General features: G+C 48.5%; 1 protein-coding gene across 3 annotated transcripts in view; it reads right to left on the reverse strand.

Annotated features, from left to right (window-relative positions):
- The window catches only part of SLIT1 (slit guidance ligand 1), a 173667-nt gene that overhangs the window by 137390 nt on the left and 10545 nt on the right, over positions 1-25732 (reverse strand). For all 3 annotated transcript variants that reach the window (XM_055300074.1, XM_055300072.1, XM_055300071.1), the window contains exons 2-4: positions 13135-13206; positions 10976-11047; positions 5797-5868 (exon numbers count right to left, since the gene is read on the reverse strand). In XM_055300074.1, the coding sequence (XP_055156049.1) occupies positions 5797-5868; positions 10976-11047; positions 13135-13206 (216 nt within the window). The remainder of the gene's footprint in view (positions 1-5796; positions 5869-10975; positions 11048-13134; positions 13207-25732) is intronic.

Raw genomic sequence — 25732 nt, forward strand, 5'->3', positions numbered from 1 at the left:
AGAGAAGCTGTCAGGTTCAAATATGTCTGACCCCTGTGTGCATCCACGAAACATCTCCACACTCTCTCTTGTGATTGACTGTCAGGTGATAAAGTTCAGCCCAAATCCGAGTAACCTGCCACCAGGATATAACCACCCTGGCAGGAGACAGGGGTCCAGCCAGGGAAGAATCTTCTCCCACCCACTCCATCCTGCTGTTGGTCAGAGACTAGCAGATAGCTCTCAAAAAGCACTGGTGATAAACTCTCCCCTCCTGCAGAGACAGTGCCTACCCATCTGTCTTATACAGCCCAGTCCAAGTGTTCTCAGCACCGAGAACAGCACCTGGCCCATAGGAGGCCGTGGGTAACTGTTAGATGAATGGGTGGGCAGGTGGATGCATAGGTGTATAGGTAGATTGGTACACGGGTAAGGAGAAGTTGGATGGGTGGGGAGCTGGATGGGAGGAGGGGGGTTGAAGGGTAAATGAGTGGAAGAATGGATGGGTAGGCAGATGGATTAGGTGGGTGGGAGTGTGTTTGATGGGAGAATGGGTGGGAGGAGATGGGAGGATGGAGGAATGGTACAGGTATAGAGATGGGCAGATGGGTGGGTTTACTGGTGAGCTGGTAGATAGGTAAGCAGGAGTGCAGCTGAGTGGGGTGTGGGTATGTGACAGGTTGATGGGGTTGGGAGGATTGGTAGGTAGATGGGTAAATAAGTAGGTAAAGGAATGCAGGAGGTGGATGGATGGTGAGTAGAGGCTGGATAGGTGAAGGAGGATGGATGAAAGCTATGGAAGGATGAGCTTTAGCATCAGAGAGACCAGGGTTCAAATTTGGCTTAGCGCCTTAGGCATATCACAAACCCTCTGAGCTGGCATGTCTTCATCTGTAAAATGGGGAAAATGCTGACCTCAGAGAGGTCTGATGATGAAATCAGATAATGTTTGTAGGTTGTCTCTCATGAGCCTGGCACAGAATGACCTTCCACTTGTTCTAATCATTACTGTAACTGTGGTTCCAAAGAGCTTTCGTGGCAGTCCTGGGAGACCCAGGCAGTAAGAGAACATCACAGGATAGGCACAGTTCTGCAGGAGCCCTGACTCCCTCCACCTGCAGACAAGAGGTGGGCAGGCGCTCTCTTCTAAAGAGGTGATGGAGTGAGGGTGCTGAGCAGGAACTCGGGGCTCACCCTCAATGGAGGCATCTCCAAGGAAGCAAGGAACACACAGGTAACTCCAGGGCCCTAAGAAATATTTCTGAGGTGACTTCATCTACTTGCCCCATGCTTGCCCAGGAAAGTACCCAAGAGTACAAAAGGCAGATTAACTCCCGAGCCTGTGCAATGACTGTCCCAGGCCACATTCAAGTGGCTATCTGCAGAGCCTGCTGCTGGTGAGCACACTAGCCTCCCTCGATAGCCCTTAGGGTACCTCTGCAAGGTGCACCTCATGAGAAACAGCGTCTCGTGAAAAGAAAAAGTTTAAACCTGTTGCGGGAGGTCCTTGCCAATCAAGGGGGTGGTTCTACATTAAGACAGACTTGAATGGGGCACTGAGTGGCTCAGTCAGTTAAGAATCTGCCTTTAGGGGATCCCTGGGTGGCACAGCGGTTTAGCGCCTGCCTTTGGCCCAGGGCGCGATCCTGGAGACCCGGGATCGAATCCCACGTCGGGCTCCCGGTGCATGGAGCCTGCTTCTCCCTCTGCCTGTGTCTCTGCCTCTCTCTCTCTCTCTCTCTCTCTCTCTCTCTCTGTGTGTGTGTGTGTGTGTGTGTGTGTGACTATCATAAAAAAAAAATTAACATTAAAAAAAAAAAAGAATCTGCCTTTAGCTCAAGTCATGATCCTGGGGTCCTGGGATCAAACCCTGCATCGGGCTCCTTGGTCAGTGGGGAGCCTGCTTCTCCCTCTGTCCCTGCCCCACTCATGCTTATGCTCACTCTCTTTAGCTCTCTCAAAAAATAAATTAAAATCTTAAAAAAAATAAAAGGTACAGATGAACCACCAGCAGTGGACAAAATGCTCCAGTACAGGGTCAGCTTGGAGGCTGTAGTGCCGCCTCCAAAGCAATTCTCATGTGGATTCACCTAACATTTCCTGAGCATATACTACAGGCCACAGAGTCTACACCTGCGAGGGGAGTGGGTTACAACTTCCTCAAATCCCTGCAACAGCCTGTGAGGTAGCCAAAATTTTCTTTATCTGATAGAAGACCAAAACAGGGCTCCACGGGGCTAGAGGAAGGCCTCCAATGTCACCTAGCTAGCACTTACTGTAACCCCAACCACAGAGGCTTTCCAGCACTTGTAAAAGCTGGGAGGTCTCCTACCATAAAAATCACACATGCTTTTTACAGAACATCTGGGAAACACAGAAAAGAAACAAGTCACCCAGAGACAACCCCTGTTGGCATTTCACAGTCTTTTCCATGCCTTCTTTAGAGTGATTTATTTAGTGATTATATTGTCAGTACAATTTTGCATCCTATCCTGGCTTTCGATAACACAAATATTTATCTGCATTACTTTACATCTTCCATAAAGACCACACATTTGATGATGATATAAGTATTTAATCAAGCAGATATACCATAATTTACTTAACTGTTCCCCTAAAGCTGGACATATATTTCTATAATCAATATTCTATATTTCAATATAGGCATATTCTATATATCAAAATAGGAATATTTTATATTTCAAAAATCTAAATAATGCTGCAGTGAACAGGTTTGTGCTTGCGTTTTATTATTCCCTTAGGCTAGATCCCCAAATGTGAGATTTCAGGACTCTGGAAGGCCTGGTATCTAATTCCAACCCTATCACCAAACTGCTCTGTGGTCCAAGGCAAGTCACTTCTCTAGGCCTCAGGTACCACAAGGAGAATGAAATGGACAGATAAACCCAACACGTATTTCTGCAGAAATACAACTGCAGAATGGCCAGTAACAGGATTTTAACATCTGGCAGCCACACACACAAAGTCAGCCTAAATATGGACTGCACCACCTGACACATTCTGTGACCATACCTTACCGGCGCATTTGGTCTCTCTCAAACCTGTTTCATGCTGATTTAGCATAACGGTCTCTGCTGAAAGTCCATGATTTGCTCCAGGTGGAAAGGATTAGCAACGGATTCCCTCAAAGCAGAGAGGAGGTCAACAGGTGAGAGACCAGAAGCACCAGGCCCTGTCTCCCCTCTTACCCTGCCTCCAAAGCAAATGTAGTCCCCCTCTAGTTCCTGGAGGAGGAGTGGGCTCCCTATTAAGTTTGCACCAGGCAGTCCCACAAACCCCCAACACAGCCCAGGAATGACTGCGTGACCAAAGATGAACCAATCAGATTCTTTCCTCAGAAATCTGGGGTTGAGATCTGAGACATGGGGATTAACTCTAAGGTCACAGGAAGGAGGAGGGGAGTATGCATTTAGGCTAACCAAAATCATGGCGGAAATGAGATGTTGCCCATAAGCCCAGGACACTGGTCTGCAGGGAGCAGCAGGACAATAATTAGATATTCAGAAAGAGGGATCCCTGGGTGGCGCAGCAGTTTAGCGCCTGCCTTTGGCCCAGGGCGCGATCCTGGAGACCCGGGATCGAATCCCACTCGGGCTCCTGGTGCATGGAGCCTGCTTCTCCCTCTGCCTGTGTCTCTGCCCCTCTCTCTCTCTCACTGTGTGCCTATCATAAATTAAAAAAAAAAAAAAGATACTCAGAAAGAACCTTCACGTCTCAGTCTGGTCCCAGCAATATTTCACTTCCTGTCCTAAGAAACCTATAAGTCTTCTGGTTGTTCCCTTACAATACCTGATCACCCTTGACATCACCAGCCTGCAGGGGTTTTTGCTTTTGGAACTGGAAGTGCCCAAGTGTTCCCCAGCCAGACCAAGTGGACTGGGAGAGTTAACAGAGATGCCTGGCAATGCCAGATGCTCAAGTCAATAGATTGAGGGTGGAGGTAGGACAAAGAATATTAGCAAATAAATCTTTAAGCACTTGCTCCTCCATCCTTCCCTATAACAATGACAAAGGTAAAAACAAAAACAAAACAAAAAAAAAACTCAGTGAGCCAGACACCAGGGACAAATAACTAGATCAGTAAAAGGGTTTGTGTAACCATTTCCCCCAGGATGTGCTCTTTTGAGATGGCCTGCACTGGAGGGGTGCCAGGTTGCCCTGAACCAGGTTGGGCCCAGTCATGAACTCAAGTCCCAGCCTGACGTAAGCAGGGACACTGCACAGGAGTCCTCCCCAAAGTCCTGCTGGCTGGCACACTGGTGCTTACAGATGAGCTTAAGACATATTAACAGCAAAAAAAAAAAAAAAAAAAAAAAAAAAAGACATATTAACAGCAGAGCTAGAGAAAATAGTTTCCCTCCACCAGGTCCGGCTATGCTCCTAGATAAGAAACATCTCCTGCCAAGAGTTAGAGACCAATTGCCTAAAGAGAAAAAACAATAGGCACAGGGGAAAGGTTCTGGCTCTAGAGCCTGAAAATATGCCCCAAAGAACCACTAAGCCTTCTATCAGGCAGGCCTTTATCCTGGAAGTCCCTCTGTTCAGTGGTGACTGGCCCCCTCCCCAAGACAACCCCAGGCCACAGGGGTGAGGACATCCAGTGGTTCTAAAGGCCACTGCCTCCCCTGGTTCCCAGCCCAGGAGTCAAGCCGACTTCTGTCCTCTTCAATGGCTTTTCCACTCTTTGAATGGAGTTCCTTGTGCCACGCTTTAGATATAAAATCCAGTTATCTAATATTTGTTGAAGCATAGAACCACTTTTCTCCAGTAAAATATGAAGCCATGAAGAGCACTGGGTGGGGAGTCCAACAGGGGCTTCACTACTGACCCCGAGGAGGCCACTTCACCTCTCCAACCTTGACTTTTGTCTTGACTTTCCTCAGCAGTAAAACCATGTCCCGGCGTGGAGTCTGCTTGGGATTCTCTCTCCCTCTCCCACTGCCCCTCCCCCCACTTGTGTGCTCACTCTTTCTCTCTGGAATAAATAAATCAATCTTTTTTTTTAATCTAACAAGAGTACATAGTTGTTCTAGATATTTACAGAAAGCAAAGCTAAAAAAACATAAATTGTTGAGAAACAGATTTAGGGCTCAAATCTAATTAGAAAATGTTTCTAATATGCAGATCTGTCCAATAATGCAACTGACTGTCTGGGGAGGTAATGAACTCCCTCTCCATCATTAGAAGTAGCCAAGCAAAGACTGAAGGACCACAGGCTAAGGAACTGCAGAGGAGATTCCTCTGCAGATCTAGAGATCCTGTCCAACCCAAGATCCCACAAAATGAAATAGATGGTAAAACAATTATAGCCACATTTAGCAAATCATAGAGCAGCAGAATTAACCACTACCCTTTAAGTTTGAAAGAAGTATGCTGACAGCAAATAAAAGTACGAACTTATGCTATGGTGGATAAGCTTCCAGACTTCATTACTCCAATCTGAAAACAGAAATAGGTCCAAGAAGGGTTTCACTGAATGAATAAATATTCAACCCTGGAAAGCCTGGCATCATGGCTGACAAGAATGCCTCCCCCTGCCCCCCGCCCCAGAACATTCTCACACCCGCACTGTCAGGGGCAACACACAGCACTGAATGAGTAGTGGATTCCGGCAGGTACAACCACAGAGAAACACACTGCACAGCACCTTCCAGAGAAAGGGCCTGGCCTTTGATGCCTGGCACGATTCCTGATGGGTGAGGAGCAGGAGGTCATGGGCACTCTGACCAGACACCGCCCCTCCCACAGGGTGAGGGACAAGACCACACACAGAGCCTTGGCCACAGTGTCACTCACAGTCTCGAAAGAGCCTGGTTATTCTGGAACAGCAGTTCTGGCAACGTGTGGAGCTGGTTCCGGTTCAGTCGTCTAAAAAAGAAAGAAGAAAGGAAGAGTTGGAAGGTACCTCAGTGTCCAGGAAATCAAAAAACTCTTCAGAACTCCTTGGGTTTGGACCAATAGGGGCACAGGGTTCAAATCCTAAAAAGGTCATTGTGTAACCCCAGGGAAATGACCTTCTCTGGGGTTCAGTTTCTATAAAGTGGGAGTTCACCATCCAACACTTGGGGAGGACAAGCACAGATTACTTGTGGAAGCTCCTGGCCAAGAAGCTGATAGGCAGTAAACGCCTTAAATTGGTCTCCTCCTAATGCTTATCGCCATCATCATGTTACATTTGCAAGACCCATTGTAATTCATAAGGCACTGATTGAAATATTATCTTGGCTTGTGGGTTGAACACCTGACTATATTTGAAATATGAGATACACCCTAATGGGTAGGACCAGCCCCCTGGTTCTGATTCCTCACTGCTTTCATCCACATTTGACTCAGTGGCAACTTAGTTCTCTTTTATTATTTGCTTTAGGTCTTTTTTCAAAATGAAAATAACTTTATTGATTTTTTTATTATCTATGAAAACACATACTTAATTCCTTAAAAACCTTAAATAACAAAAGAAAAAGTATTGGGCCACGTGCATTTTCCTTACTCAACAATTTGTGGATGTCTCCCCATGCCAAACAGTAGAGAATAACTCTTTTACTTTTAGTGACTGACTAGTATGTCCATCATTTCTAATTGCTCTACTGGTGGACAGAACAACTTTTCAGTTTTATAAACACAGGCAGGAGTAGTAAGTCTGGTTCTGGATGTGGCCTGGACAAGAGGATATAATTTATAAAGAACCCAGATGTGTTCTAGGAAAGCCATGACACCTAACCAGACTCATTTTGCCACCATCAGCAACTACTTCTCTGTCACTGCAGTACAGGACTCCAGCCCATCCAGGGTGTGACACCTACAAGTATGGAACCTTGGTACACAAGCACCCATTTGAATCTGCAAGTGCTTCACCTGGGAGTTGATAAGAGCCACAATATCCCAGCCTCTACCTCAGATCTGTTGACTCAGATTTTGCATTTCAGCAAGATCCCCAAGTGCATGTCAAGGCTAGAGAAGCAACAGAGTAAAATCCAACCCCCTGCCCTCCAGACTACAGCACAGTTTGGATCTCATACAACCATCTCCTTTAACAGTGCCAGATGATGATAAACCAACTCAGCAAAAGCTTTCTGTTGCTGGGTAAGTGCCAGGGGGTGGGGGGGAGGAAGTAATGAAGTTGTCTGTGGCCAATAGTAACTGGTCTGTGGTTACCTCCTAGGAGGTCACCCTTCATCTGATACATGAGATGTATCTCATGTTCTCTACATGAGAAAGGCACCATTTTCCAGCATGGCACAGACAAGTAGACCAGCTGGAATAAGTTCAGTCAAAAGGGCAGGCTCCTAGGGAAACACATCATTGCCTTGGGAAAAAAGGGACCACCAATATAATCCTTAAAGCAACAGGAGTGGACATCAGATCACCCCAAGTTCCTTAACCTTGTCCAATAAATTAATCTTGTATTTACACTGCCGGGTAATCACTGGTTTTTGTTTTGTTTTGTTTTCCCCCAAGACTTTCTCATTTTTCCAGCTTCAACTTCTGAAAACACTGAAGAGGAAAAAAAAATTCAACAGCCAGTTTATTTTTTTTAATTTTATTTTTTTATTTATTTCTGATAGTCACAGAGAGAGAGAGAGAGGCAGAGACACAGGCAGAGGGAGAAGCAGGCTCCATGCACCGGGAGCCCGATGTGGGATTCGATCCCGGGTCTCCAGGATCGCGCCCTGGGCCAAAGGCAGGCGCCAAACCGCTGCACCACCCAGGGATCCCTCAACAGCCAGTTTAAAGGAGAAAACCAAAGGACACTGAAGGAGGGCCCAGCATGGTGAAGGAGCATGGTAGCTAGAACAGTGACAGTGGTAGTGGTCACCAGTCCCCATTGGCCCTCCCCATGTGCCAGGCACTGGGACAAGTGTTTTGGAGACATTATCTTACCATCAGAGGGAAAGCAGAATGCACAGGTACAGTTTTGTTTTGTTTTGTTTTTTGAGTATGACAACAACGGCTTCCATTCAGGCACAGACCCTCCTATCTCTTCCTTGCAAGAACACTGAGGGCAAGTTTTACTGCTACCATCTTGCCACATGGCTTGGCTCTTATATGTGCTCTGAATGTTCATGGACTCTACTGAGCTGTCTCTGTGACAGTTGAAGGAACTGGGATGTCAAGAGGTGAGTGACTCACCCTCATGACCGCCAAGTACTAGAGCCAGGTTCTGGAGACAGCTTCTCCCCCACATTACACACCAACCGCCCCACAGCCGGCATAGGGTGGCTGAGCATCCCACTCTCCCTCTGTGCCCAGGGCACACTGACCCTCATGGCCAGAGGGCTTGCACACTTCCACTTCTGTACTTGAGTCTGCAGTAACCACTTACAAGAGCCAGGTACCTCTGGTTCCCAAAGCTCTCTACACCAGAGGTGCTTATGGTTATGTGAAGAGGCCATCTCTGTGAAAATTAAATTGGACTCTTTGGAGAAAGTCAATAAACCAAAAGTTGTTCATTGAAGAGCTGTTGAATTAAATAAAAAACTGGGTCAGGGGCAGGAGGAGGGTCACAAAGAAACTCAGGGGTTGCCCAGGTGGCTCAGTCGGTTAAGCATCTGCCATTGGCTCAGGTAACGATCCTGGGGTCCTGGGTCTCTGCTTAGCAGAGAGTCTGCTTCTCCCTCTCACTGCCCCTCTGTGCTCTCTCACTCCCTCTCTCTCTCTCTCTCTCAAATAAATAAAATATTTTTAAAAATAAATAAAATCTCAAAAAAAAAAAAAGAAGCAACTCAGAATTCTTCACCCAAATTGCTTCTAAGAGCCTTTTTTTTTTTAAGATTTTATTTATTTACTCATGAGCAACAGAGAAAGGCAGAGACATAGGCAGAGGGAGAAGCAGGCTCTCTGCAGGAGCCCGATTTGGGACTCGATCCTGAACCCTGGGATCATGCCCTGAGCCAAAGGCAGATGCTCAATAGCTGAGCTACCCAGGTGCCCCTCTAAGGGCCTTTTAAACACCTCACTTCACCTTAAAGAAACCAAAACCAAAAATCATAAGCAAGTAATTTGTATGAAGTGGAGGCAAGGAAAACAATATAGAACTCCAGTCTCATACTAAGAAGAAAAGACTTAGCAAAAAAAGGTGGGGGAAAAGGGTCAATAAACGCACACTTACATGTTTGAGCTTAAAATGGAATGTTTCTAGAGTATGTGTGGTTTTTATGACTGCCTGCTTTACCCAACTTTTACGATTAACAGATCTACCACTGGAGAGGGTGCCAGCCATCTGCAGTAAGCACTTGACACCCTCAGGGACATGGCAGTCACAAACCCCAAGAAGAACCACCTGCTATGAACTTGCTGGGGAGAAAACCTGCCCCAGAAGAAAGGAACTGAAAGGACAAAATCTACAGGGGCAAGTCCTGACTCAACAAGGAAGGCCCTGCCCACTCCTACTCCTCCTGCAGGGCATGGCAGCACCAAGGCTAGAGCTGCAGGGGGGATTCAGTCCCAATCAGGCCCTCACAGCCAGGTCAGGAATATGTACTTTGTTCGGAGCCTTTGAAAGAAAACAAACACAGCACTAATCATCTGTTCTAGCTGCAGGCTCCTTATGGCTCACTTTTAGGCCTGGATGAAGAACTCAAAAGAAAGACCACTTGATTTTCTTCCAGGCAGCAGGAAGGCAAGGAGATACCCATATTCTCCTCCCTTTATTTTATATCTTACTTCCTTTGAAGTAAAAGAGAATAGTGAGGTATTAGGTCATAGTCATCAAGATCTCAGGCTTTGGAGGCAAAATGATCTGGGTTCTAATTCCCTCTTCTGTACTTAATCACTTAATAACACAAGTGCCTTAACTTCCAAGCACTTCAGTTTCTCATCTTTAAGATACCACTGAACAGTGTTGTTTTCAGGATTAAATGAGATATTGTAGGGCAAAGAGCTTATCTTGGTGCCTGGCATAGAGTAAGGCAATCAGTAGTAGCTATAATCATACTTATAAACTCACTGTAAAAAATCCATAAAAAACATGAGCGCAAAGAGTAGAATTAAAGTTACCTGATATCCCACCACTCAATTAATGAAAATTAATCTTCCCAATTATCTCTCCTCCTGTATTCTATATACATATAAGTTGATGTGATTTAAATATGTCATTTCCTGCCCTTTCCATGTAATATTATATTGTGAGAACATTCTAATGGCCTTAACTATTCTTCAAAAATGTGACTTGATACCCTGTGTCTCCACAAGAATGGCTTTCTCCATTTTTTTGGTTGTTGTATTTAAATAATGTGCATAGAAAATCCTGATATATTAATTTTTAGCCACGTCTCTGATTCCTTCCTTAAAGTAAAATGGACTTTCTGGTTCAAAGCATACAAACTCAAGGACTCTTGGCACCTTTTGACAGCCAAACCAAAGCAAAACAGTGAAACCAGTGACCCCCGTGAATGTGTGACCCCTCACCTCACTCATACCACATTCCCTTTTTTTCTCATTATTGCCAATCTGAAATGCAAAACTTGATCAAGACCCATTTTCAAATGCAAAAGCCCTGTATGGAGCAAACCATGTAAATCAGAAACATCTCCACCTTCTAGCTTCTGTACTGTAGCACTGAACACCCAAGACACAGCTTCACAGGTGGCCACTGGGTCTTTCCTGACAGTCCCCTTGGCACACAAATTCTTCCTTACTGCCACACAAACAGTAGTGTGGACAGTGGTCACACCCAGCATATAAGATTATAGGAAGGAATTTCACTTCCTCTGTACTGCATGGATTTTTTGCCATAATGTATTATCAGACAAAAACAACAAAGAGAGTTGCATTTAGTTGCATTGTCCTCGCCGTCACCTCGTGATGATGCTGTGACTACTTCCATGGCTGTGGCTGCCCCTGGCTCCCAGCAGCAGGTGGGAGGCAGGTGGGGCATGCGGTTCCCTCCCTGCACATTGCCCTTGCTGCCAGGCTCAACTGTTGCATCCCTTCAGCACGGCCCCTCCGCCCTGAGCCCACACCCACAGATACTCACAGCCGCTCCAGCTCCTTCATGTCGTCAAAAGCCCCCCGTTCCACCACTCCAATCTGGTTCTCCATCAGCTGCCTGAGGAAGCAGAGACAAAGACAGCTCCAGGATGCTGGACAAGGACTATCAGCAACATCTGGTGCAAGGCAGTGAAGCAGGAGCAAGGCCCGAGACATGCACAGACCCGGGTCTTGGCCTGAGCTGACAAAACTGCCCCACAAACCCAACAGATATCCTCAGCATACCCAGCCCTGACGGCAAGATGTACTTCCAGCCCCTGAGCCCACGCAGACCTCTCTGCAGCCACCGTGGCCACAGCACACCAGAACACCAGGCCACCGCTCCATGTTCCAGGAACTGGGACCCAGGGAGCAGGGGCCAACTCCAGGCTGCTGGCACCCGTGCCCTCCTTCCGCCCATGTCCAAGGGGCAGAGCAGGAGGATGGGTCGGTAACAGGGGGAGGGGAGTCTGTGCCAACTGGGCAAAGCCCACACATGCAGCAAACACACTCTGCAGTTGGCAGACAACACCCCCTCTGCCTGCACCCCTACACCGCCTGGCCCCATCTGCTGCCAACTCAACCACCTGGCTCCATAGACTATACCTCCTCACCACCAATGCTCCCTACAACCCAGAACGTCCGGCTGGCAAGCAGTTTGCTTGTTGTGTGGTAATTTTTGAGATGGTCAAGTGTATTTTTCTCCCCTCATTCTCCCCTGTCCATTCTTAAGCAGGTGGCTTGAGGTCCCACGTGGACCTCAGAGGAGGTCTGGGGTAGTGCAGGGGGCAGAAACTTCAACCACACACTTTTCTTCTTCCACCTTGTTTCCAAAAGCCTGAGCTGTTAAGGAACTCATGTTGGAGGATAGGGTGGGTGAGAGATGCCAGGAGGGAGGGAGGGTTTTCCCAGATTCAGAAGAGATTCCTGGAGCTTGGGAAGGAGTTAAAGGTCAGTGGGTTCTAGAGCAGCAGAGACCCCTGCCTAGTGACTGACAGCTATGACCCCAGAGAAGATAGAGAGTCCCCAGCCCCACCAAAGATTCTCAAAGCAGCAAAGTAGTTCTGAAAGAACTACAGCCCAAGGACCCTTGCACTACTCTGGAAGTAGGGAGTGAGGACCCTATGATTGTCTGATGTTGAATGTGTCAGAATGTATGCATGTGTCTGAGGGCCACAGACCAGGAAGAGATGAAGGGATCCATTCCTTCCCCTCCTCACTCTTCACCCCTGCCCAGTTTGACAAGGGAAATGCTGCAGGTGGCTCCTTTGGTGCCTAGTGGTCAACCCCAAAAGAGCCCACACCTGCCACCTCCAATATCTGCTACTGTCAGGCACCTGAGGACAGCCACCTCTGTCCTCAACTGTCCCCATTCACCTATGGGTGAGTCAGGGTAGTTGTGGCCTCGCTGGGGAGTCTTTCTGAGGCACAGCATCCAAAGAACTATGGAGACTGTTATAGACTGAAATGCATCCCCTCAAAATTCACACACTGAAGCCCTAACCCCCAATGTGATTTGGAGACAGAGCCTGTAGGGAGGTAATCAAAATTTAATGAGGTCAAAAGGGTAGGGCCCTAATCTGATAGGACTGGTATCCTTATAAGAAGAGGAAAAGACATAGAGACTTCTTTCTATGCATACACAGAGGAAAGGCCATGTGAAGACACAGCAAGAAGGTGGCCAAGAAGAAAGGCCTCACTGGGAACAACCCTAATGACACCTTGATCACAGACTTTTAGCGTCAAGAACTGTGAGATAATAAGTTTCTGTGTTTAAGCCACTCAGTCTGTGGTCTTGTGCTGGTGGCCCCAGCAGACTAAGCCAGAGACCTAAAGCTTCCTCACGGTCGACCAGTCTTCCCTCATTCCAGGACAAGACTCCCTATCTGTCCAGCCCAGGTCCTGCTAGGCAGCAGCCACTGGTGCCTATGCCACGCCCAATTTTTCAACCGTGTACGAGGTCATGGCTGCTCAGGCTCAGGACTCACCATGACTTCCATTCCACCTCCCTCAGGTCCTCCGAAGGTTGACTCCACAGGGAGGGCCCCATGGTGGCCTATGACTCTACAAACCACAGCTAGGGCTCTGCCTCAGATGCACAGGGCCATGGTCAAGGGGGGAGGGGGCAGGAGGGAGGTAATGAGTAGGGCCGCAGCCCATACTCACAGCACTCGCAGCTGCTTGAGCCCCACGAAGTCATTTTTGTGGATCCGAGTGATGTTGTTGCCATTGAGTTCCCTGGTGGAGGAAAGAAAATGAAATAGTGAGATAGTAGTGAGATGCCCAGGGCAGGCCACCAAGCCAGGGCTCAGCTCCACATTCCCTCTCCACCAGACTCCAGCCTGTCTCACCAATGGGGCTGGGTGCTTCCCAGCCAAGCCCTGGGGCCCTCAAGTCTATGTCAAGGCCCAAAAAGCTGAGGCCCATCTTTGCAGCAGACATCCAGCCAGGGAAATGCACAAGGCACAGGCTTGCTGCTGGGAGAGCTGTGGGAGCCGAAGTCATGGCTTTTGCCCAGAAAGAGCTCAGGCTAATTGGACAGCCAAGACATTCATGCAAGGAGGAATTTGGAAACTAGCCAAATGGAGGCTATTCAAAAGGATCCCCCCATCTATAAGGTGAGGATAAAAACTGTGACTATCTCACTGGGTAGCATGGGGCCTAAACCAGTAAAGAGCATGGCCTGTGCTGGGAAAGGACCCCCTACAGACACCAATGCTGTCATCTCGTGGCACAGGCTCCTTGGAGCTGTCCAGATTCTGAGCAGAAGAGAGCCTGGAGGGTCTGGTGGGTCATTTTAAGGAGACTGAGGATGTGGGACTCAAGCTAAGGCCTATAAGACTAGGCAGATGTGCCCAGTGAGAGGGATGGGGTGGATGTTCCAGGAAAGAACACCCCAGAGTATCTGGGGGCTGAGAGACGAGACAGGCTGGGCATTGGGAACTGGGGGAAGCAGGGTTGGGGGAATGAGAGTCCAGATCACAGGGGCCTGTGAACGCAAGTAGAGGAGCCAGGGAGGCCTGCAGGCAGGAGCCCACCACAAAGTCAGGGAAGGAGGGCAGGGTCGAGGAGGGGAGGGGGCCCACTGTCTGGATCCTAGGGCCAGCCCTGAACTGCAGGGGCTCCTCCCCACACAACACCCTGGCCTCTGGCCCATCCCCCTTTCCAAGGTTACACATGTTCCTCCTTGGCCCTATCAAACCCTGACCTGGGCACTTTGGACAGGGACCCCACCTTTAAGGCCATCTGGCCCCTGCTGAGCCTCCCAGGGAAGCTCACTTGCCTCTGCCAGGCTACTTCTCTTCACAGGGAGCTAGTGCAGCCTTGGAAAAGCAGGTGCTCCCAGGAGGCAGCTACTACACTCCCCAGAAAGTTCTTCCACTAGGCCACACACAGCAAATCTCAATCAGGCCTGCCCCAGACCCAGCTGTCACCTCCGCATTTCATCTGTCTCCCTGTGGTAGCTCCGTGTTCACATCCACGCCACCTCCTCCACTTTCTCACCACGTCACAGTCACTTATGTGCTTGGCAACAACATAACTACCCCCATCCCAGCGCACACATGCACACAAGGGCACACGCACACGTGCGCGCACATACACACACACACACACACACACACACACACAATGTTCCCCTGCAGCCCAGCTTCCTCACTTACCAACATGGGTCAACCCAAATCCCAGCTACTTCGAAAAACAGCAGGGTCCCTCTCCTGTAAGCACGTAGGAAGTGTGTTTGGCCTAGACAATGACCTAGAGTTGCATCTACTACAAACCACATATTTTAGTTTTCACATACTCCAGAAACCAGGCTCTGTGTACACCCTCATAAGGGGCTGGAAAGTAATTACAGCACCCAACTTACAGATGAGGAAATTGTGCCTCAGAGAGGTGAGGTGTCTTCCAGAAGTCACCAGCTGGTCAAAGACAGAGCAGAGATCCGGACATGGCCGTCTGATCCTAGGGCCCAGGCTATTTCCAGCAGGCCAGACTGGTAACAAGCTGATAACTCATTCAACCCATCAGTCTCGCTGCCCTTCCCCTGAGCCTGGCTCCTGATCCTGAGGAGCACCTGGAAAAACTCATTCCCTGCTCATCTCTTTTCTAACAGGATCTCTCAGAGGGCCTTGAGGCCTCTCTAAGGAAACGGAGCCACTGAGGAGCACCCCAGACCAAGCTGTTTCCCACCCTAGATGCTGTGAGGAGGCCCTCTCCACCTGAGACAGGTTCTTTTCAACCTGAGGGTCTTTTTTCTTGAACCAAACATTCTTTCCTGAAATAGCCACCCTTGGGCCTCACCTGCACCCCTTCCCACCCCTTCAGCACACAGTCGTGCCTCAAGCATCGAGAACTTCCTCAACAAGCCCTCAAACTGGTTCCCTCTGCAAGCAGGGCTGGTTTCCTGCCAAAACTTTCATCCCCAAACCCAAAACCACAAGGAATTTTTGAATGTTTTAATTTTTTGATTATAAAGATCCATCAGCACTGATCACAAGAGCAAAAATGTTAAACTTAAATGGATGTCAACAGGCTCAGTGGTTGAACATGTCTGCCTTCAGCTCAGGGCATGATCCTAGAGTCCCGGGATTGAGTCCCACATCAGACTCCCCACAGGGAGTCTGCTTCTGCCTCTGCCTGTGTCTCTGCCTCTCTCTCTGTGTCTCTCATGAATAAATAGATAAAATCTTAAAAAAAAAAAAAAAAGTCTATTTGGTTTCACAGATGTGCCGGAAGGTCAACCGAGTGTTGCTCTGTTGACGTCTATTAATTTTTTTATTTTAAAGATTTTATTTATTTATTCATGAGAGACACAGAGAGAGAGAGGCAGAGACACAGGCAGAGGCAGAAGCAGGCTCCATGCAGGGAGCCCAATGTGGGACTCAATCCCAGGTCTCCAGGATCAGGCCCTGGGCTGAAGGCGGCGCTAAACCGCTGAGCCACCGGGGCTTCCCACTACATAGACTTTAAAAGAGCACAAATCAGTTTGTACTGACAGGGAAAGATGTCCATGATACAGTTTGTGGTAAAATGGTCACAAGACAGCTTGTATTCTATGAGCTCATTCATGCAAAATCCCACACATGTCCATCCTGTTATGTGCATAGAGCGAGGTCCCTGGCAGCTATTTACCACATATTCATGCCTATAACTGCTAAATGGTGACTTTAGTTTCTTTTGTACACTTTTCTGCACTGTTTGAATTTTTAAATTATATCTATATTTTATAAGCAACGTAATATTCAAGTTATCGCATTTAAAAAGAGTAATATAGGGTGCCTGGGTGGCTCAGTTGGTTGGGCAACTGGCTCTTGATTTCCACTCAGGTCAAGATCTCAGGGTCCTGGGATCAGGCCCCACATTGGGCTCTATGCTAGGTGTGGAGCCTGCTTGGGGTTCTCTCTCCCTCTATCCCTCGCCCACCTATGCACACTCTCTCTCAAAGAAAAAGAATTAAAATAAAGAGTAATACGTGTACATTGTTGAATTGTTTCAATTTTCTGAAGAATAAAAAAATCACACATAAATTCATCACCTAGAATTAACCCCTGTTAACATTTTGGAATAGTTTCTTCCAACCCTGTTTTCTTTGGACACAATTTTTAAATGGTTGAAATAATTTAATAAATACTTATTGAAGACTTACTGTTTGTAAAGCATTTTGCAAGGTCCTGAAGATATGATGATAACTGAGATATACATGGTATGCACTCCTTCCACAAGGTTCTACCCTGTTCATTCCCCACTGATGATTTTTGACTGGTCATCAATTATCCCTGGATTTAGATCTATCAAGTTACTGGGGCATTCCCTGATCCCTGGTTACTGGACACCTGAGTTGTTTTGATATCGCTCAATTATAAACACCACCGCACAAAGTATGGTAGAAAGAATACATTCCTAGAAATGGAATTACTCAGTCACAAGTCATGAGGACCTGACAATTGGCTCATTCCTCCTCATGGCAACCACATATAAGGCAATTGACTTCAATAATTGTTCACTTCAGAGACAACAAAACTGAGGCAAAGAGAAACGTTAAGACTTGTCTGAACAAGGCAAGGCCCAACATGGAAGTCAGGAAGGAATCCCTGAGGTGGGTCTGGGTGGGGTGGAGGACTCACAGGGACTTCTGGTGTCATGTCACAGTCACATGCCTCTCTTCTCACCCTTTTGTGCCAGCCCCACTGCTCAGACTCTGGACCCCTCCCTTAGCCCACCCTCTTCCCCACCCCTCCTCACCTCCTCACTTCCTACACCCCACTCCACCCCCATGCAAGAAAAGACGTGGGATAGACAGGCAAACAATGAGGCAAATACAGCCTCTCTCTCAGGAGGCCCTGCTGCTTCCAGACAAGAATGTCCACGGACACCTAAGCCCACAGGCCCCTGCCCACCCCATCCCATCAGCCTTGCTCTCTAACCCAGGAGCCAAGTGCCTCCTCTCAGGGGAGAGCACTCTGGAGGCAGCCCAGGAGGCAGAGGCAACTCCCATCAGGCACCAGGGCTGAGGGCTGCTGCTAAAAAGGCATTGTCACCACTTGGGCCCAGGAAATGACCTCCCTTGGGCAGCCCACCCTCACTCGGTCTGCAGAGCAGCCCATCTGGACCGAGTTTCCAACGTGGGCCGACCACTTCCCCTCAAAACCTCAGCAGAGGCTGCGGGAATGAGGCAAGGAGGTCACTTTTCTCCAGAGCCTGATTCCTCCAACAGGTGGTCCTTGAGTGTTGCCATGGAGACTCCCTCCCCAGCAAGCTGCCTGGGGAAAAAAGAAGCTGGGAGAAGCTGCTATGACCTTAAGACCTTTGCAGCCAGAGCAGCCAAATGGGGTGGGCCTCCAGCGCAGTTCCAGGCCTGGTTTCCAGGAAGAACCCTGACCAAGAGCTACCCAGGCTCCCTGAGGTTCTTGCCACCAGAGTCTACATCCACCTCTCCTCACCACTGGACACCCACTATGTGCAGGTTCTGAGCCTAATTCCACACACCCTTCATCTCACTCCATCCTCACCTTCACAGTGAGGTGAGTCGTGTTCTCTCCACTTTGCTAAGGAGAAAACTGAGGCACAGACCTGGTGAAGCGATTGCCCAGGGAAACAGCTAACTAGGGGTAGGGCTGGGATCGAACCCAGGCCGATGTGATTCCATGTTCTTTCCCCCAATCATGATGCCTCCTGCCAACTCTGTCAAGCCCACCCCTCACTCCAAATGCTCATGAGAAACAACTTGGAGGCTTTGGGTAGGAAACACTGGGGCTCTGTACAAAGACCATGTGCTCTGCCTAACCGGCAACATCAGGGGGTCCTCAGCCAGCTGAGCCATGTGTGTTCCTAGCAGCTAAGAGCTTAGCCTTCGTGCCTAAACTGTCCAGCTTCAAATTCCTGCCCCCTAGCTGTGTAACCTTGGGCGTGTTGCTTAAATGCTCTATGCCTCAGTTTCCCCATTTGTACAATGAGGATAATGACAGTGACTACTTCTTAGAAGTATGGTGAGATGTAAATAACGTAATATTTCTTTCTTTTAAGATTTATTTATTTATTTATTTATTTATTTATTTATTTGAGAGAGGGGCAGACAGAGGGAAAGGGAGAATCTCAAGCAGAATCCACACTGAGCCTGGAGCCAAACACAGGGCTTGATCTCAGGACCCCAAGATCACAACCTGAGCCAAAACCAAGAGTAGTCCACTTAACCAACTGAGCCACCCAGGCGCCTCAATGACAATATTTCTAAAACACGGACAGCAATGCCTGGCACACACAAGGGCTCTTTGCATCAGTATTATGTGCTGTGATTAATTCACTGCTACTACTGTTGCGGAGGTTTCCCTCAAGGGCTATGGCTCCACCAGGAGGACGGTGCCCCAGGCTCCGCTCAGGCCGGTGCAGGACAGGCAGCCCACTGAGCCGGGGGTAGCCAGCAGCTGCCCGTGCCCTGCAGGCGCCAGGATGGTAAAGCCCAGGGAGGATGGCCTAAGACAGTTCTCTCTCTTCCAAAAGTGAGGGGTGTGCATCCATCCTTCTCCCCCAGAAGGAAATACACTCCAGTGGCAAATGGCCCTGATATCCATCAGCTCCTGTGTGGTCTTACCCTGAAAGAAAAGCCTCAGTGGTAAAAGGTTTTGGAGAAAATCCTCTGAGGCGAAGTTACCAAGATAAAAACAAAAACACACAAGGATTTCTTAAATCCTCTCAGGAAACAAAACTCTGATCCCCAGCACCTGGGTGTTTGGTGATAAACGGAAAGAACCCCTTCGGATTTCTGAACGCTGCAGGAATAAACAGCCTGCGTCCCTCCTGGCGTGTCCTGGGGGTCCCACATGCCTTGCGAGCATTTCTTGCCCTTAGAGCTCCGCCACTTCCAGCACCAGTTCCCTAAGGGACCAGAACCTTTCCACAGTGCCCCAAGCCTGCGTGGCCATGGGGAGGCTGAGGCCCAGGGATGCTCCGAACCCCTCCCTGCTGGATCTCCAAGAAATAAACATGCAGCTCTGGCTGGAGCTGAGACAGGTGTCTGGGCTGGGGAACTGTACACCTCGGCTCTGTCCTTTGAAATCTTAACCTGGCCAAATCCGGGGCAGTGAGAGCCTGCAGTCAGAAGGGAGAACGGAGGGGGTCCTACCCAGCCAGGGGCCCCTAAATGACAGGCTGAACACCCCAACCTGCAGGCCACCCAGCTGCACACCCATGCCATTGCGCCTGGAGTGCCTGGAGCCCCCACAGAGCCAACTAACTGGGTGCCCCACATCCCCTCTGGGTCCCCTCCAATCTGTTCTCCTAGCCACAGCCAGAGGCATCCTTTCAAGATGCAGATCTGATCCTGTCACTCCCACTTAAGCCCTTCAATGAATCCCCATTGCTCTTGGAATTGATACAAAAAATCTCCTTACCAAGAACTACAAGGCACACGTGCCCTGCCCCACACACTGCCCGCCCCCCTGCCCCCCCTCCCGTTCTGATTCGCTCCCTCCTGTGGCAGGGCCTTTGAACTGCCATCCCCTCTGCCTAGAATAGTCCTTCCTCTTTGCCTGATTCCAACTTTTTCCTTCCAGCTGATCAAACTCCCTATAACAGGCCTGCAGAACACCCCCCAGCCCCTCCTCTGCAGCACCAAACAGATTTGGATTTGGGAGCTTCCTTGACTGCTATCTCAGCCCCTACATGAATTTATAAGCTACTTGAGGACATGGATTGTGGTTCTTTTCTTTTCTTTTCTCTTTTCTCTTTTCTTTTCTTTTCTCTTTTCTTTTCTTTTCTAAGATTCTAGTTATTTATTTGACAGAGAGAGAGAGCACAAGCAGGGAGAGTGGCCAGCAGAGGGAGAGGGAGAAGCAGACTCCCCACGGAGCAGGGAGTCCAATGTGGCTTGAGGATCCAGGACCCTGGGATCATGACCTGAGCTCGAGGCGGAGGCCGACCATAACTGACTGAACCACCCAGGGGCGCCCTGTTGGTTTTTTCTCAGTATTGTATCCTTAGGGCCTAACACTGTTAAGTGGCACCTCACAGATGATGCAGGAAGTAGTTCTTGAATGCATGAACAGATTTGCATTAAAATGGACATATTCCAAACAGGATGTGCTGTGGGGGTTTTACATTTCCCTGCCCCCTTACACAAAGAAAAAAAAACTACACTAATTAAGAAATGTTCTTCCTTGGAGCACCTGGGTGGCCCCAGTTGGTTAAGTGTCCAACTCTTGATCTCAGTTCAGGTCTTGATCTCAGAGTCGTGAGTTCAAGCCCCGTGTTGAGTTCCATGCTGGGAAAAAGAAGAAAGAAAAGAAAAGAAAAGAAAAGAAAAGAAAAGAAAAGAGGAAAGAGAAGAGAGGAGAGGAGAGGAGAGGAGAGGAGAGGAGAGGAGAGGAGAGGAGAGGAGAGGAGAGGAGAGGAGAGGAGAGGAGAGGAGAGGAGAGGAGAGGAGAGAGAGAGAAGAAGAAGAAGAAAGAGAAGAGAAGAAAGAAAGAAGAAGGAAAGAAAGAAAGAAAGAAAGAAAGAAAGAAGAAAGAAAGAAAGAAAGAAAGAAAGAAAGAAAGAAAGAAAAGGAAGGAAAAGGAAAAAAGAAATGTTCTCCCTTATCAAATCATTATGTTGTACACCTGAAACTAATCTACCACTTTATGTCAATTATTTGACTTAAAAATAAATAAATTGGGGGGGGGGGCACCTGGCTGGCTCAGTTGGTAGAGCAGGCAGGTCTTGATCTCAGGATTGTGAGTTCGAGCCCCACTGGGTGTAGAGATCACCTAAAAATATTTTTTAAATAATAAATTTTTAAATGAAAAAATAAAAGTTAAAAAGAAATGCTCTCCCCAAATGGATATCCACCAAGAAAAGCTCCACACACAGAGGATGCTGCTGTGTTACCAATGACTTCCCACAGAGCCCACAGGTTAAAAGACTGCTTTTTCCTCAGCAGCTCTCAGAGGAAAATACCAGCCTTCAGGACTTGAGCTGCTCTGCTCCTCTGCTTCCTTCAACACACCAGCACTCCTGTCTCAGCCGGAGCCTTTGCCCACGTTGCTCTCTCAGCCCAGAACTGCCCAGAACAGTCCTGCCCACCAACACAAACACCTGACTGATCCCTAACGCCCTTCAGGGCTTCAGTTGAAACACCTGTTCTTTTTTTTTTTTTTTTTTTTTTAGATAGAGAGAATGAGGCAGAGACACAGGCAGAGGGAGAAGCAGGCTCCATGCAGGGAGCCCGAAGTGGGACTCAATCCCAGGTCTCCAGGATCACACCCCAGGATGAAGGTGGCGCTACACCGCTGAGCCACCTGGGCTGCCCTGAGACACTTGTTCTAGACCAGCCTCCCGGGTGTGTTCACTCGGCTCCTCCGCCAGAGCTGGGATTGGAATCTGGAGCTGTGTACAACACGCAGTCCTTTGTGAAGGCCAGTCTCTCCTGCCAGGCTCACAGGGGCAGATGCCACATCTGGTTTGCTCCCTGTGTAAGCCCAGCACCCTCAACACAGTAAGTGTTCACTGAACAGAGAGAAAATAGGCTGAAGGAGCGACCCTGCCCACGAGCCCAGCTGCTGCTGGCATATCTCAGCAGAAGTGCAGCACACACTCCCATCAGCTGGCTGAGCCTTGCCCACAATCCTCAGGCACCGGCAGGTCAGGGTCAGGAGCCCCCTAAGCCCCTCACACCCCCCACACCCAGCAGAGCCCACAAACCTGGAATCAACCCCAGCCCTGGGACTGGCCTCCAGCACACCACTGGTCAAGAAGCCCCAGGGATGAGTACCAGGGGCCCCACACCGGGGGCAGAGCTGCTACAGTCCCACTCTGCCCTGGGCTCCTGAGGACCTGTCTTGTCACCTTGGCTTGAATACCAGCAATATGTGTACTATCACAACCAAGCTAATCTAAGCCTCAGGATAGCACCTGGCTCACAGGTTTATTATCAGTTCTGACTCCCGTTATGAACAGACTGAGGCATAAAGCATTTAAGTAACTCATTCAAGATCAGCTAGCTGGTAAGGAGGTTGAGGAGTCAAGCCCAAGCATGTCTCACTCCAGGGCCCAAGTCCTTCTTTTTTTTTTTTTTTCTTTTAATTCCAATAAAATATAGATAACAAAATTTACCACTTTAACTAGTTTAGGTGTGCAGTTCAGTAGTGTTAAGCATATTCACATTGTCGTGCAACAGATCTCCAGAGATTTTTCATCCTGAAAAACCAAAACTCTGTTCCCATTAAACAATAACTCTTCATTTCTCCCTCCCTTTGACCCTGGCAACCACCATTCTGCTTCTCTGTCTCTACAAATTTGACTATTTTTTTAAACTTTATTTTATTCTTTAATTTTTATTTATGATAGTCACAGAGAGAGAGAGAGAGAGGCAGAGACACAGGCAGAGGGAGAAGCAGGTCCATGCACTGGGAGCCCGATGTGGGACTTGATCCCGGGTCTCCAGGATCACGCCCTGGGCCAAAGGCAGGCGCCAAACCACTGCGCCACCCAGGGATCCCAAATTTGACCATTTTTTTAAAAGGTTTTATTTATTTGAGAGAGAGATACAGAGAGCGTGAGAGAGAGAACACAACCAGGGTAGAAGGGCAGAGGGAGAGGGAGAAGGAGAAGCAGGCTCCCCATTGAGCAGGGTCCTGAGATCATTACCTGAGCCAAAGGCAGACACTTAACCGACAGGGTCACCCAGGTGCCCTGTGAATTTGACTATTTTAGATACTTCATATAAGTGGAATCACACAGTACTTGTCTTTCTATGACTGGCTTATTTCACTCAGCATTAATGTCCTCTTTGCAGCATATGATGGGATCTCCTTCCTTTTTTAGGGCTGAAGAATATTCCACTATCTGTGTGTCTATATTATGTTTATCCATTCATCTGTAGATGGACACGTGGGCTGCTTCCACCCTCTGAGGGCTTTTATGAATAATGCTGCGATGAACATGGGTGTACAAATATCCCTGAGACCCTGTTTTAAATCTTTTGGGTGTATATCCAGAAGTGGACTTGCTGGATCATATGGTAATTCTATTTAATTTGGTGGAGATCATCAGAATATTTTCCAGAGGGGCTGCATATTTTACATTCCCCGAAATAGTACACTATTCGGGGTTCCAATGTCCCCACATCCTCACCACCAGTTGTTATTTCCTGTTTTTTGATAGCAGCCATCCTGATGGGTATGAAGTGGTCAGGGACCAGGTGTTAACCCCAGTTCTGTGGTGTGTTCTATTCTGAGGTTCAAACTGCACCCCAGTCTCTTCATTACCAAGGCCTGCCCTTGCTTTTGCCAATCCCCTTTCCAGGTCTGGGGCCCACCCCTAAAGCACAGCCTGTAGCCAGTGCCCCACTATCAGCCACCAGCCTCTGTGTCCACTGCCTCCCAGCCCTCTCTCCACTCACCACCTACCCCAGGCCCCTAACTCCCTGACACTGACCTCCACCTGTAACACCACTGCCCCCAACTCTGCTCACCAGCCCTACCCTGAAGCTGGACACCCCTCCCTATGCCAGCCTGCACTTGGGTCCACCCTGTAAACATGTATAGGTTGGGCTCAATCATGGCCAATTTGCCTTTACGCTCCTATGCTAAGCCCTATAGGGGTTTTATAGGTGCTGAAGGAATGTTTGATAAATGAATCAATGAAAGAAGCCAGGCCTTATTCAGATACATGGTGCAGTAGTCAGATTTAAAAACTAAACATGTACACGTCTCAGAATCTCAAGGCTTGGGGACCCTAGGCACCCCACTCACCAGCCTGTGCCCCTGAGCAGATGATGTGCCTCCCCAACCTTCTCCTCAGCAGCAGAGTGCTGATATACCTTCCTCCCGGGACTGTTGTGAGCAGGGAAAGGGCAGTGGAGGGTAAAGCATCACTCTGGGTCTGGCCCGGGTCGGGGGCTCTCTGCAGTGATTGCTGACACCACCACAATCCCTCACTGCCACGCTCTTCCTCTGACCCATATCCTCCACCCCCGATTGTCTGGCTCCTCCTTTCCAAATCGCCCCTCTCCCCTGCACGCTCTGGCCCACCTGCCCCTACACTGCCAGCTACTGGCTCTAAAGCCCACTCCCCCCCCAGAGCTCCTGGTGTTCTGTCCTCCCACGGATTTCCTCACCACCCACTCGCTCCCCAACCATCTGCCTTGCCTCCCACTTCTCCCAGGAAACCGGCTGCCCAGCTTGGCTGGTGACCCCCACCACAGGTCCAGAAGCCGTCCTCAGCCCTCGTCCTCAGACAGCCTGGCTGCTCTCCCAGGCTAAGCCTCCCCACCTCCAAACTCCTCTGGCCTGGGCAGCAACTACTGAGCCAGGTCCAGACCCACAAACGGCCAGGAGCTCCTCCAGCCTCTCCGCCTTCTTCTTGTTGCCTGCCCTCTTTTTTTTTTTTTTTTCTCAATTGAGGTATGCAACTGACATACAACATTATATTAGTTTCAGGCATATAACATTTTGATCAGATATCTGTATATATTGCAAAATGATCAGCGCAGTAAGTCTACTTAACATCTGTCACTTCACATAGTTACAATATTTTTTTTTCTTGCGATGAGGACTTTTAAGATCTAATCTCTTAACTTTTTTTTTTAAGATTTTATTTATTTTTTCATGAGAGACACACATACACAGACAGAGGCAGAGACACAGGCAGAGGGTGAAGCAGGCTCCATGCAGGGAGCCTGACCTGGGACTTGATCCCAGGTCTCCAGGATCACGCCCTGGGCTGAAGGTGGCGCTAAACCGCTAAGCCACCTGGGCTGCCCTTAACAACTTTTAAATATACAATACAGTATTATTAACTGCAGTCTCCATGCTATACATTACCTCGCAGGACTTTACTGACTTTATAACTGGAAGTCAGTACCTTTTGCCCACCTTCAGCCATTTCACCTCCTACCACTTTAATGTGGGCAAAAACTAAAGGTAATTTCATGCATCAACCAAGGATGTACTTTCCTCACCAGGAAACCCCCAGAAATAAGCAGTGTTTCTCAGATTGTGTTCTGGGCACCTCCTGCCTCTGAATCACCTGAACTGCCTTCGCCCAAAACCTGCTGAATCAACATCTCTGGGATGGGTCTCAGAATCTGCATTTCATACCAGCTTCCCAGGAAATTCTTTTATTTTTTTTAAGATTTTATCTTTGTAAGTAATTTCTACACCCAACATGGGGCCCAAATTCACCACCTGGAGATCAAGAGTTGCATGCTCTCCCAACTGAGCCAGTTGGGTGCCCCCCCCCCCAGTAAATTCTTATTCCTATTGAAGTTTCTGTTCCAACTCCTCCCCAG

The sequence above is a fragment of the Nyctereutes procyonoides genome, unplaced genomic scaffold, assembly GCF_905146905.1.
Source record: "Nyctereutes procyonoides isolate TBG_1078 unplaced genomic scaffold, NYPRO_anot_genome, whole genome shotgun sequence".
Lineage (NCBI taxonomy): Eukaryota > Metazoa > Chordata > Mammalia > Carnivora > Canidae > Nyctereutes > Nyctereutes procyonoides.